Raw genomic sequence first — 13,777 nt, forward strand, 5'->3', positions numbered from 1 at the left:
GGCCTTTGGATTCTGGATGAAAGCGTTATGAAAGCTTAGTTCACAAAGAACATTCCTCGTCAAAAGTTAGCAAGATATTAGCAGCGTTATACAGAACTGCCTTTTATCTTTCATTGGTACAAAACAATACCCTCTTTCTTCAGGCATAAAAAAGGGCAGTTTTCTAAACGCCATATTAAATCACCAAGGACATTCTTCATCGAAATCAAAAGCTTTGAGCTAAACCTTCCTTGGCATTTTTTTTATTGTGATTTTTTCCTCATATATTTTTCCATTAAAATAATGGACTTCATGGAAATAAATAAGTATGAAAATAAGGGCATTTGCTGCATGCCTGAGGCAGTCATTCAGAGGGAAAATCACAAACTATAAAAATGACCTTGAAGAGGCTGCCTGTATTGTGTCATTGTTGGGTAACAAAAATAAAATGGCCTCTTGAACCAGTTCCAAGCTGGTGCACTACAGCGTAGGAGACAGCAGGTACATACTGCAGAGATACATTTGGAAACTGTCACTCTTATTTCTCAGTGCACCTGGCAAGAAGCCTTTGGAAGCCTGGCACACACACACACACAGAAAGCTGTGGGAAAGAGGCTCTAGGACTGACAGACATCACTGGGCGTGTCAATCTCCTCCCTCACTACAGTGTGTGTGAGTGAAATGGGAAGACAAGGTGAAGCAGCTCTGTATACAATTATATTCTCAGCTTGACAGTAGGAGGTGATTCAGATTGTTTGTGTGGTGGACAGATGAGATGTAGTGGCTTTGGTAAGCAGCAGTCAGGGATAGAATGTCACCCTGTTGGAGCCTAGCCCTCTCTCTTTCTGTCTTTCCCTCTCTCTGTGTGCCCTGGACTGGCCTCGACACACACAGGCCCCTTGGCTCCACCAAGGCCCCAGACCGTACAACAGCTGCACTCCAGTCCTGCCGGTGACGACCACACAAACACATGCACACACGCACAAAGCCAACCAACACCAAAATCCGTCTGGGCAGGCGAGGGACGGCAGTATATGTATGTGGGCAGTATGTGTGTGTGTACGTTCCTATGTCAGTGCATGTTCCAACTGTGTGCACCTGTGCCTACTCCGTAATCGACCAGGGTTGAATATCACATTCTAAGAGGGCAACTTGTTATCAACATTTACGATTGGCTGATGCACTTCCTGCCGTAGTTGGCCAGCAAGAAATCTCTGATTTATACTTGGGACCAGCCGTGCCAAAGAACAGTGAGGGTGTTCAGTGTTAGGAAGGTTTGAGCCAGCTGAGAAAGCAGTTTCCTGCCTTGACAGCTGTGTCAGTTTGTGTCCCACTGAAACCGCTACACCATAACGTGTTCCAGGCAGCCATTTGGAGCCCAGCGCTAACCGTGCTAGTAATTACACCCTGAGAGGCTGTAGGCTATATTGAGAGTGTGGAGTAATGATGCTAGCGGGTGTGTACTGAGCAGTGGTGGTGCTTTTTTTGCAATTAATACAAGCAGGACAGTCTGGCTGTAAAATTGTATTATTTTTGTATTGGATTCAGTGTTTTTATTCAAATCAAAGTTTGAGGGGAAAGTGAAAGATGTGCACTATAGTGTAAAGTGGTGGCAAATATAAAAGTGGCCTATGGGACGAAAATGACGACTACAATTTGATTACCTGTCAAACAATTACACAGCAAATCACTATTACAATGCGGTTTACACTTGGTCTAATGACATGTCTATTAGAATGAGACAAGTGTAGCTGGTCAAAACGAGATTTAATGTATACTCATGTGGAATGTCTGTGGACCATCACTGCGACTCTCGGTTCTCTTGTTACACAGACATGAAAACAGGTCATGTCTCTGACAGTCGGTTCCCTTGTTGCACAGACATGAAAACAGGTCATGTCTCTGACAGTCGGTTCCCTTGTTACACAGACATGAAAACAGGTCATGTCTCTGACAGTCGGTTCCCTTGTTGCACAGACATGAAAACAGGTCATGTCTCTGACAGTCGGTTCCCTTGTTACACAGACATGAAAACAGGTCATGTCTCTGACAGTCGGTTCCCTTGTTACACAGACATGAAAACAGGTCATGTCTCTGACAGTCGGTTCCCTTGTTACACAGACATGAAAACAGGTCATGTCTCTCTGACAGTCGGTTCCCTTGTTACACAGACATGAAAACAGGTCATGTCTCTCTGACAGTCGGTTCCCTTGTTGCACAGACATGAAAACAGGTCATGTCTCTGACAGTCGGTTCCCTTGTTGCACAGACATGAAAACAGGTCATGTCTCTGACAGTCGGTTCCCTTGTTACACAGACATGAAAACAGGTCATGTCTCTGACAGTCCCTTGGTTCCCTTGTTACACAGACATGAAAACAGGTCATGTCTCTGACAGTCGGTTCCCTTCCCTTGTTACACAGACATGAAAACAGGTCATGTCTCTGACAGTCGGTTCCCTTGTTACACAGACATGAAAACAGGTCATGTCTCTGACAGTCGGTTCCCTTGTTACACAGACATGAAAACAGGTCATGTCTCTGACAGTCGGTTCCCTTGTTACACAGACATGAAAACAGGTCATGTCTCTGACAGTCGGTTCCCTTGTTACACAGACATGAAAACAGGTCATGTCTCTGACAGTCGGTTCCCTTGTTACACAGACATGAAAACAGGTCATGTCTCTCTGACAGTCGGTTCCCTTGTTACACAGACATGAAAACAGGTCATGTCTCTGACAGTCGGTTCCCTTGTTACACAGACATGAAAACAGGTCATGTCTCTGACAGTCGGTTCCCTTGTTACACAGACATGAAAACAGGTCATGTTCTGACAGTCATGGTTCCCTTGTTGCACAGACATGAAAACAGGTCATGTCTCTGACAGTCGGTTCCCTTGTTACACAGACATGAAAACAGGTCATGTCTCTGACAGTCGGTTCCCTTGTTACACAGACATGAAAACAGGTCATGTCTCTGACGACACAGACATCAGGTTCCCTTGTTACACAGACATGAAAACAGGTCATGTCTCTGACAGTCGGTTCCCTTGTTACACAGACATGAAAACAGGTCATGTCTCTGACAGTCGGTTCCCTTGTTACACAGACATGAAAACAGGTCATGTCTCTGACAGTCGGTTCCCTTGTTACACAGACATTCATGTCTCTGACAGTCGGTTCCCTTGTTACAGACACAGACATGAAAACAGGTCATGTCTCTGACAGTCGGTTCCCTTGTTACACAGACATGAAAACAGGTCATGTCTCTGACAGTCGGTTCCCTTGTTACACAGACATGAAAACAGGTCATGTCTCTGACAGTCGACAGTCGGTTCCCCCTTGTTACACAGACATGAAAACAGGTCATGTCTCTGACAGTCGGTTCCCTTGTTGCACAGACATGAAAACAGGTCATGTCTCTGACAGTCGGTTCCCTTGTTGCACAGACATGAAAACAGGTCATGTCTCTGACAGTCGGTTCCCTTGTTGCACAGACATGAAAACAGGTCATGTCTCTGATGTCTCACAGTCGGTTCCCTTGTTGCACAGACATGAAAACAGGTCATGTCTCTGACAGTCGGTTCCCTTGTTGCACAGACATGAAAACAGGTCATGTCTCTGACAGTCGGTTCCCTTGTTACACAGACATGAAAACAGGTCATGTCTCTCTGACAGTCGGTTCCCTTGTTGCACAGACATGAAAACAGGTCATGTCTCTGACAGTCGGTTCCCTTGTTACACAGACATGAAAACAGGTCATGTCTCTGACAGTCGGTTCCCTTGTTACACAGACATGAAAACAGGTCATGTCTCTACGACAGTCGGTTCCCTTGTTACACAGACATGAAAACAGGTCATGTCTCTGACAGTCGGTTCCCTTGTTGCACAGACATGAAAACAGGTCATGTCTCTGACAGTCGGTTCCCTTGTTACACAGACATGAAAACAGGTCATGTCTCTGACAGTCGGTTCCCTTGTTGCACAGACATGAAAACAGGTCATGTCTCTGACAGTCGGTTCCCTTGTTGCACAGACATGAAAACAGGTCATGTCTCTGACAGTCGGTTCCCTTGTTGCACAGACATGAAAACAGGTCATGTCTCTGACGACAGTCGGTTCCCTTGTTGCACAGACATGAAAACAGGTCATGTCTCTGACAGTCGGTTCCCTTGTTACACAGACATGAAAACAGGTCATGTCTCTGACAGTCGGTTCCCTTGTTGCACAGACATGAAAACAGGTCATGTCTCTGACAGTCGGTTCCCTTGTTGCACAGACATGAAAACAGGTCATGTCTCTGACAGTCGGTTCCCTTGTTGCACAGACATGAAAACAGGTCATGTCTCTGCGACTGTCCGTTGTCCTGGTTACTGGGCTGCTACAGCAACAAATCCATCTGGGGCAAGACGTGGCAGGAGTTCTAAAATTGACACAGAATGACCTACTTTTATTTCGTCACACTCACAAGCGTAAGCAATTTTACCTTGCAGGTAATGATGATGTTGTGTTCAATTTCCTCAATGAATAAAAAGTAGCTATCGTAAGTTCCGACGTCATCAGCTATAACGTTACTCTGTTCATTTCTGTAACTGGCTAGCCAGCTAGCTATTTAGCCAACAAGCTCGCAACGAACCAAATCATTGTTTAGAAAGTACCTTTGAGTTGCCTGGCTGTCGTTTTGTGTTTATCATTTTTCATAACGACAACGTCAAGTTTGATGTTGGACGAAAATATAATGTTCATTTTGTCACAGTGACAACAGTCCACAAACATTGATAGACCAACTGCAAACCAGCCTTTAAAGTAACAGAACGCAACAGCAAGGCCGCAATAATCTGCGAGAAAGCCTTCAATTATAGGAAGCGGGACAATTTATCGTTGCAGCTCAGGGACAGGCAGTGGGATGAGGGAGAACCAAATTGGGGCAGTTCTGTGTGTTTGCGCGCGCGATGTGCCTAGAGGCATTCAAGAGAGAGAAAGGCGCTGCTGCTAGAGAGCATGTGAGTTTTTACCACTGACAGCTTTCCTGAAACCTTCAATGTGCCTCATCTAATCCTCCCAAAAAGAGATGGTGGGAAGGCATGAGGGGAGAGTTGACAGAGAGAGAGAGAGAGAGAGGGGGAAAGAGACCGAGAGGGAGTGGGAGAGAGATTTAAAAAATATTCAATTACTTTGAGTTTAGTCATAGTGGGCCTGGGGCCTCCAACGAAGTGCACCTCCTTCATCGTCATCTCCAGGCTTTCCTGATTTGCTTGGCTGGACTGTTGTGTTTCGGCTATGGTTGGGGGGCCGGTAGTGAAGGCCTTGGGGGTGGAGAGGGCCATCCCACAGGCCTGGGCCGCCCTGGGGACCCCGGGGACTTCCTGGACCTGGAGGTACCAGCGCAGCAAGAGAGGCAGCTGGGATAGCGCGCTGGCGTTGTGGCTCTGGAGGGAGCTCTGTGGGGGAGGAGGAGGGGAAAGTGAAGACAATGGCCTGAGTCAGCTAAGTGATTCATCAGAAGTGTCATCTGCACTGAACCAAGAGCCCAGGTTCCACCAGGCTGATCCCCTCCACTTATCACCCCTCTGGAGATGGAGGAGAGAGACAGGCACTAAGAAAGGCAAGGGTTGGAAGAGAGAGATGGACAGCTGTAGAGGGGTGTGTATGTGTGTGTGTGTATGTTAGTTATTCTATCCTTGTGGGGAATTAAATCCCCACAAGGATAGTAAAACAAGAAAATGTTTCCCTCTTGGGGACATTTCCCACATTCCCATGAGGACAAAGACTATTTTAAGTTTAGGGGTTAGGTTTAGGGTTACAATTAAGGTTAGGATTGGGGTGAGGGGCTAGTGGTTAGAGTTAGGGTTAGTGCTATAGTAAGGTTTAGGGGTTGGGGAAAATAGGATTTTGAATGGAAATTAATTGAAGGTTCCCATGAGGATAGAAGAACATAACGTGTGTGTGTGTGTGTGTGTGTGTGTGTGTGTGTGTGTGTGTGTGTGTGTGTGTGTGTGTGTGTGTGTGTGTGTGTGTGTGTGTGTGTGTGTGTGTGTGTGTGTGTGTGTGTGTGTGTGTGTGTGTGTGTGTGTGTGTGTGTGTGTGTGTTTCCAAGAGAGAGAGAGTGAGAAGAAAGGTAGAGGGAAACAGACAGAGCATAGAAAGAGGTGACAGTAGATAAAGCCAAGGGTCTTTTATCTGGCTCTCTGGCCTGTGGATCTGTGGATAGACAGCGGTGGCTGTGTGGGAGAAGAGAGGAGACATGCTAGGCTGAGTGTGAAACTGGAAACCACTGGAGCACAGCTGACCCCTAAGAGCCTCATTGTGAGAACTTCACTTCATTCCAATCCCAGGCTATACAGCTATGAGAACAGGAGGAGAGATGGAAGAGGAGAGAGGTGTGCAGAGGAGACCCTGTTGACCGCTTGGCTCCAAGGCATAATAGATCGATAACTAACACCCCGTTGTGGCATCTCATAAAAACCCAAACCACCAAAACACTAAACAAAATATGGGAAATCTATAACTAAAAAGTTCCCAGGAAAATTCAGCGAGGGGCAAATTAAAATAACTTTATTTTACAAACTAACTTGATGATGAACTACAGTAAGTGATTGGCAGCAAATCTCATCCTTTCAACACCACTCTCGCAACCTAATTTCTCACATCCGAAATTAGGCTCTGACGATGACATCATTTTAAAATCAGCACGTCGAACCAAGCATGACCCCAAGCCGGTTCATTGAAATGCATATCAACCAACTACATTTAAAATAGACCTATTTGTCATCATCCACAGCCAGGTGGACCACCTGTGAGAATAGAATCTGTGCTGACACACACACACACACACACACACACACACACACACACACACACACACACACACACACACACACACACACACACACACACACACACACACACACACACACACACACACACACACTCTTAGGAAGGCACTGTTCTGCCTGGTTTCCACTGTATAAAGCCTCTGTGGGTGTACAGGTACCACCTGATGAGACATTCAATATAGAAGGGCATCATGCATCATTTCAGAGGCCTTCATAATACGGTCGACATGGCAACAGGTGTAAGTACTCAAATGAGGTAGCAGGTGATGACGGGACAATAGGGTAATATGCTACTGTTAAAATAAAATGTGCCACACACTCAGAGCTACCACTTGTCTAAAACTAGCATGGAGACTAAACAGGCCTGGGAAATGCACATTGCAAAAGAAGTGCTGGTAGTTTACATATTTAGTGACCAGCAGAAGGGAGGCTTGGTCCGTGGAATATAAATCAAGTGCATAAAGCAAGAACTCTGTAGCCTGAGTCTCAGATCTGTTTGTGCTGTTTTGCCAGTGACAGCAATGGTGTTGAAAAGACAGCACAAACAGATCTAGGACTCAGGCTAAGAGTTCTAGACTAACTTCCCTTCAAACATATAACTAACAAATAACCTCCAAGGGCCTTCCTTACCAGGTATTGATGGATACAAGGCAGCAACACCACATCAGTCAGAGTGAAGTACAGCCCCTCGGCAAACACATGCTCCAGCTGCGGCAGCTCTGTGGTCTTCACTTTCCTGATGTCAGAGCTCTCCCTAATGGTCGTGGACGGAACTGCACCACTATCCACATACAGCTTGGCCAGGGCTGCTTGGAGTTCTAGCCCGTTGGCGGACTGCGAATCCTGGGGCTGGGTGACGTCTGTCCCTTGGTCCTCTTGGAGGTCCTGAGAGATTTTCTTCTGGTGGTTCTTCTGCTGCTGCTGGAGCTTCTGCCGGCGGATCTTGTCATCGTTGTGCACCTTGACGGGCTCGCCTAGTGTCTTTTCAAGGTTGAGGAGGGCAGATGGGAGGTGCAGGGATGGGTTAGTGGGCTGCCGGAGGTGGGCCTCCACGGCTGAGGGGATACTGAGCTCACACAGCCTGGTCCACTGGCTCACCTATAAGGGAGAGGAGGAACATGCATTCATTTGGACTAATATTTGTGGCATTGGTGTAATGTGGAGTGGTATTTTTATACAGCAGTACTGTGTGTCCAAGACAAAGAGTAAACAAGTTTATGCCATCTTATTCACTAGCTCATAAAAAATCCCTCTGGAAGAACATAAGATTCAATTGGTTTTCCAATGGGAAAGCTCCTACTGATGTGTGACAATTTAATTATGCCTAGAAACAAAAATCAAAAACACTAATCTCAGCTATACACAAACAGAATCATTCATAGTTTTGCCAATGGCACTGCATGCATACCATAATAATTGAGTCTTGCCCCTTACCTCAGCGCAGGCCTTCAGACAGGTCTTCTTGAACCCTAGCAGTGATGCTGCATCCTTCCTTCTGGGGTCTGCCTCACAGGTCCTGTCTATAATATGCCTGAGCACCACAGCCAGCCCGGCCCTGCAGTACCTCCCAGTCTCATCCAGTATGGCGGGGAGACGGCAGCCCCTCACCAACACAGGCAGGTCCTTGACATGGACCATCGAGACAGCTAAAGACGTTGGTACCTGTCGAAGCAATATCGTTGTTACACATATCGATGTTGACATGTATTCATTCACCTTCACTATATTGTGTCAAATAGTTGACTGAAACCTGCTCAGTAAAGTTTTCCTGACTTCTTTGCCTGTCATTACTGTCTACAACACAAAGCAAATCGACAATGACAAACCTGTGACTTCCAGGATTGTGAGCTTTGTGTGTCAGGCTTGGCAGAGACGAAGAAGACTTTGAATGATGTGCACTCACAGTAAGACAGGAGGAAGAGTGAGATGGAGGTGTGTAGGGGAACAGAGGGCTGCTCGTTTTGGGATGATAATTCCAGGTAGAGACACTCTGGCTGCTCCTGATGTGGGTCTGTCTGCGTCATTGTGACAGGAAGGTACTCAATAGGTTGAATATTGGTGTCAATCAAACCTGTAAACACGACAAATGGTATTGTGGCAACAAACTCTGACCAAAGTTCGCTGACTAAAGTTAACTCCATACATCTCAAGATGTATGTCTATATCGTGAAGTAGAGTTTAGTCTGCTAGAATAAAGTTGCTAGCTAAGACTAGCATATGCTTGCATATCCAACGTTAACTTACCTACTGTTAGCTAGGTAGTAGCTGTCTAGCTAGGTATACATTTAGCTAGTGCTCTACATAGTTAGCCCACGCCTCGTTTCTGCTTAGGTTCTGACAATCAAGCAAACTATGATACATTGAAATGAGCTACTTACAGTTCATGTGAAGCTCACAGTGCACGTTGTTATAGTAAGCACGTCACTTCCTCAAGTCAGTTCCACGGGTAACAGTCAATACAGACCGACCTCATCAATGATACATACTTCAATTAAATGTAAACATTGTATTACAAAATGATGTATACACTATATAGTTATAGTGACGTATTTTGAATACAGTCTAGATAATCAAAATATGCTACGGGTAATGTCGAGGACCGTGCAACAAATTAGCTTGCTTGTTTCTTCGGATGTATTTAGTGGATGGACAAGAATGCCGCTAGGAATTAAAGGCGTTTAAGCTACAGTAGCTCAAATGTGACTTGTTAAGTTACTGTGAATACTTACGTGTCATAATAACCACATTGGTGTGAGAAATACACGTTAAAGATATTTAAGAGTAAGGTAAGGTAATCAAACATGACGAATTGCAACTAACCTTTGCTAGCTTGCTAGCTACTTGAGCTAGCTAGCAGGTTTCCCAACCAAGGCTAACGTTAACTTAGCTACTTGGTATAGCTAGATAGCCAACTGGACACCTTGCTAGACAGCTTCAGAAGTTGACAGTCACGTACAAGTCAGAATTTCTTACCTAGCATTATGTACATGCAAGTTAGTGTAGAAGCAGTTGACCTTTGTGTCAATAGTAACTAGTTGGTTATGTTTTCTGTCTAGCTTTGCCGTCCAACAATATCACTAAAGTTACTCACTAGCTGTGAGATCACCAATTAGCCAGTACTATATGTATCAACTGGATGAGGCCAAAAACAGGTAGGGCCTATAGTCAAAGCATATGCCATATTTTACATATCCTTTCTATCTACAGTTCAGTGTGATCATGGCTGCATCAGTGAGTCTGGAGTTGGACCCTGTCTTCCTAAAGGGACTGGGATACTTGCACTCAAAGAACAAAGACTCTGTGGATAAACTACGAGCTCTTCTGGATGAGTCTCTATCAGGCAGAGGGAGTGATTCCTCTTACCGCTCATCACTGAAGGTATGGACTATTGTAAGCTTAGTTGGTAGAGCATGGTGCTTGCAAAGACAGGATTGTAGGATCGATTCCCAGGACCACCCATACGTACAAAAATGTATGCACACATGACTATGTGGCTTAGGACAAAAGGTTCTGCTAAATGGTATATATTATTATTATACTATATGGCATTCATTCACCTCTCTTCAGAACATGATGTTGTCAGAATTTTACAGGCTGGAGCAATTATATTCTTATGATGTCATCATATGGGGTTTTGACAATAGTCCAAAGGGAATCCATAGACATACATGATCGAGGTGTACAATATGAAACCTTGCCTAGGCCCATGTGTCTTGCTTTGCCTGTGTCAATCGTTATCATTTCAGACATCCCTTCGCTGACGCTTGTCTCTAGTTCTGTCAGTCACTCCCAACATTTGTATCCTGGAGAAGTAGCTCTGAAGCCTCGTGTTTAAAAAACAAACTTTATTTGTCACCTGCGCCGAATACAACAAGTGTAGACCTTGTATCTATCGACAGGAGGTGGAGGTGACAAAGGTGTCCGTGTCCAAGATGAGCATAAATAAACAGGACTCTAAGTCCTCCTGTAGCTCTTCCTCTTCATCTAGCAGCAGCAGCAGCAAGTCCAGCAGCTCAGAGAAGAGCAAAAAGGAGGTGGAGAAGAGGACTTCAGACAAGGTAAGAAATGGAATGGATGCTGTGCCTGAGTAGGGGATAGGAATTTATTCATGATCTAGGCTAGTTAGTTCCAGAATCAAACCAGTACTGCAAATCATGGAAAACACATCCACAAAAACCACGTGTAATCGTTCGTCATACCTAATGTACTAATTTTAAGACATTCATCCATATTCCAGTAATTCCATTCCTTTTGTTGAGACAATCTAGAACCAAACATGCATGCACAATTATCCACTGTACATACATAAAGTTATACATTGGATACATAATTGGAGTAATTTGTTCAGTGTGACATATCTTCAGTTTGTTGAGATGACACAGAACGTAAACCGTCACGTAAAGGTCATACGTCAACATTTTAGTATGAAATCCGTATTTGCTGAGGTTGAAATAGAACATACCACCTACATATCAACTTTATAAACCTTCATAACACCGTTATATAACCTTCCTAACACCTTTATTAACCTTTATTGCACTTTCCCTTTGTCTCCCAGGTGAGGGTAGAGCCAGGTGAAGGACCTGAGCCGTCAAAGAAGCCTCGCCTGGAGCCCAAGCAGCAGGAGAACCGCTCGTCCCCCGTCACAGTCCAGCCCTTCAAAGACATTCCTCTGCCTGACTTCTCCAACTTCGACGCGGAGACCAACGCTGACGACTTTGCCATGGAGATGGGGCTGGCCTGTGTGGTTTGCAGGTAGGTACCCGGACGTTTCTGAATGCCACCTGGGTCGCAACTGAAAACAAAAAAGTCCATGTAGTCTTTTCCTGTTTGTCCTTTTTTCCCATTTGGTGCCTGTGAACACTACGTCTAACTCTCAGTGATGAATGACTGTATGTACTGTGTGTAATGTGTTTTCATTGATAAATAAAATTGTTGATGACCTCAGGCAGATGACAGTGACGTCGGGCAACCAGCTAGTGGAGTGCCAGGAGTGCCACAACCTCTACCACCAGGACTGCCACAAGCCCCAGGTGACGGACAAGGACGTCAACGACCCGCGCCTGGTGTGGTACTGCGCCCGCTGCACCCGGCAGATGAAACGCATGGTAAGAGATGGACAGACGACAAAGTCATCCTGGCTGAGTCTGAAATGGCACCCTGTTTCTTACATAGTGCACTACTTTTAACCAAATCCCTATGTGCGCTTGTCAGAAGTAGTGCACTATATAGGGAATAGAGTGCCATTTTGGACGCAAACCATGTGAGCAATACTTATAATAAGGGGTGTATTCAGTGAGTTGAGACCTTCTGAACGTTGCAGATAGAAATGTAATGAACAGCTGAAACGATTCCTTACTCTAACTGACAGACAATCATCTATTTTCTACACAATACATTTCTATCTGAACGTTCTGTAATGTTGTACACTCCCAAAAAGACTCCAGTTGAATGGGTTCTTATGCTGTTGTTGTTTTTCCTGCCAGGCCCAGAAGACCCAGAAGCCTTCACAGAAGCCGACACCAGCCGTTGTGTCAGCAGCCCCCGTGGTGAAGGACCCTCTGGTGAAGAAACCGGAACTCAAGGTCAAACCCGACACATCCAGCACCTTTCAGGCCTTCAAACGAACTGAGGTGAAGGTAAGCATTACAACACCAGAGCTGCATATTTGAACTACAAGTCATATTTAGGTTAAATGACATTTTTCAATAAGATATACCTTGTCTAATGCAACCTGATCATGTAATACCCAGACATTATACAACATTACATGGCATACACTGCAATAGCCTTTTCAAAGATGGCGGACATTTAGGTTGAATGTAAAGACTAAATGTTTATATGTTGTCATGCAAACTGACCATGTGTGTAATACCTGGACATTATACTAGGGGGAAAGGATCAGAGTCATTTTGCTTCGGAGTATTGCATCTCTAACGCTTGTTTCTTTCCCTCCTAGGCGTCTGCAGCAGTATCTGCCAACCCCTCCAGTAGCAGCGGCTCCTTGCAGTCGGGAAGCGGCCTCACAGGGTGGGCCGCCTTCGGGGCCAAGACCTCCGCTGGCCCTGGTGCCAGCACCAAACCTGGCTCCTCAGGGCCAAGTGGAAGTAGCAAGACCTCCTCCACCTCTACCCCCCCTGGCCAGAAACCTGCCGGGCTCTCCGGGCTGGCCAGCTCTAAGACGGGTGGAGGACTGGGTGGCAATGGCTCCAAGATGGCGATCGGAGGAGGAAATGGAAATAATGGTGATGGTGGAAACGGCTGTGTGCCTCTGAAGCCTCCTCCACCTCTGACCCTGGGGAAGCAGACCCTAAACCGGTCCTCCAGTGGGGAGAACCAGGGGAAGGCGACAAGTCCTGGGTCCTCCCCTAGTGGGCCTCAGCCCAGCCTGGGAGGAAACAGCGGAGGGTCTGGGGGCAATGGAGCAGGGAATGGGAACGGTAACGGGTCGAAGGCTGCGGCTGAAGCGCCAGGGGGTGGAAAGGCGCCCACGTCCCAGGAGTCTCAGCTCAACGCCATGAAACGCCTGCAGATGGTGAAGAAGAAAGCGGCTCAGAAGAAGCTGAAGAAATGAATGGAATGAGAGGAGTAGTGAGGGAAGGAAGAGAGAAGTGTGTAAGTAAGATGTTCGAGGTGAAAGTTATGAATGGGAGTGAGTGCCAGAGCATTGAATTAACTGTAACGTGGATGTAACCGTATCCAATTGAATACTTGAATTTCATTGATGTATGAAATGCTGCTGGAGATACTGTTAGTGGCTATAATGTGCCTCTTCGTTCTGTCCAAACTCAGCCACATCACAGAAAATTGAAATAACATGTTTGCTTTTGAGGGGGCAAAATGTAATAAAATGTATTATTTTTTATGACAGTAGAATTGTCTTTTTTTTGTGAGGATAAATCTCAAGTCTGAAAAGGACATGAGATCATCAGCAAGCAGTCATCAAATGAACAAGCCGTTAATTG

At 45.6% G+C, this 13,777-nt stretch overlaps 2 protein-coding genes across 4 annotated transcripts; one reads left to right on the forward strand and one right to left on the reverse strand.

The window, feature by feature from the left end:
- Positions 1-3,517: 3,517 nt before the first annotated feature.
- On the reverse strand, positions 3,518-9,275 carry LOC124001580 (glutathione S-transferase C-terminal domain-containing protein-like). Its single transcript, XM_046308490.1, has 6 exons — positions 9,191-9,275; positions 8,639-8,883; positions 8,247-8,474; positions 7,443-7,910; positions 5,151-5,417; positions 3,518-4,399 (listed from the first exon to the last, which is right to left on the reverse strand). Exons 1-6 carry the CDS (start codon positions 9,195-9,197, stop codon positions 4,358-4,360), a joined length of 1,257 nt encoding a protein of 418 aa, XP_046164446.1. The 5' UTR covers positions 9,198-9,275; the 3' UTR covers positions 3,518-4,357.
- ints12 (integrator complex subunit 12) lies at positions 9,237-13,682 on the forward strand. 3 transcript variants are annotated; one of them, XM_046308488.1, is made up of 7 exons: positions 9,237-9,309; positions 10,020-10,190; positions 10,712-10,870; positions 11,371-11,567; positions 11,761-11,920; positions 12,299-12,451; positions 12,772-13,682. In XM_046308488.1, the coding sequence occupies exons 2-7, from the start codon at positions 10,032-10,034 to the stop codon at positions 13,384-13,386; spliced, it is 1,443 nt and encodes a 480-aa protein (XP_046164444.1). In that variant the 5' UTR covers positions 9,237-9,309; positions 10,020-10,031; the 3' UTR covers positions 13,387-13,682. The 3 variants fall into 3 exon arrangements, with proteins under 3 accessions (XP_046164444.1, XP_046164445.1, XP_046164443.1); XM_046308489.1 differs by lacking the exon at positions 9,237-9,309 and adding an exon at positions 9,334-9,598 and having other exon boundaries at positions 12,299-12,445; XM_046308487.1 differs by lacking the exon at positions 9,237-9,309 and adding an exon at positions 9,337-9,598.
- Positions 13,683-13,777: the final 95 nt, after the last annotated feature.

Source organism: Oncorhynchus gorbuscha, linkage group LG17 (assembly GCF_021184085.1).
Source record: "Oncorhynchus gorbuscha isolate QuinsamMale2020 ecotype Even-year linkage group LG17, OgorEven_v1.0, whole genome shotgun sequence".
NCBI classification, from domain to species: domain Eukaryota; kingdom Metazoa; phylum Chordata; class Actinopteri; order Salmoniformes; family Salmonidae; genus Oncorhynchus; species Oncorhynchus gorbuscha.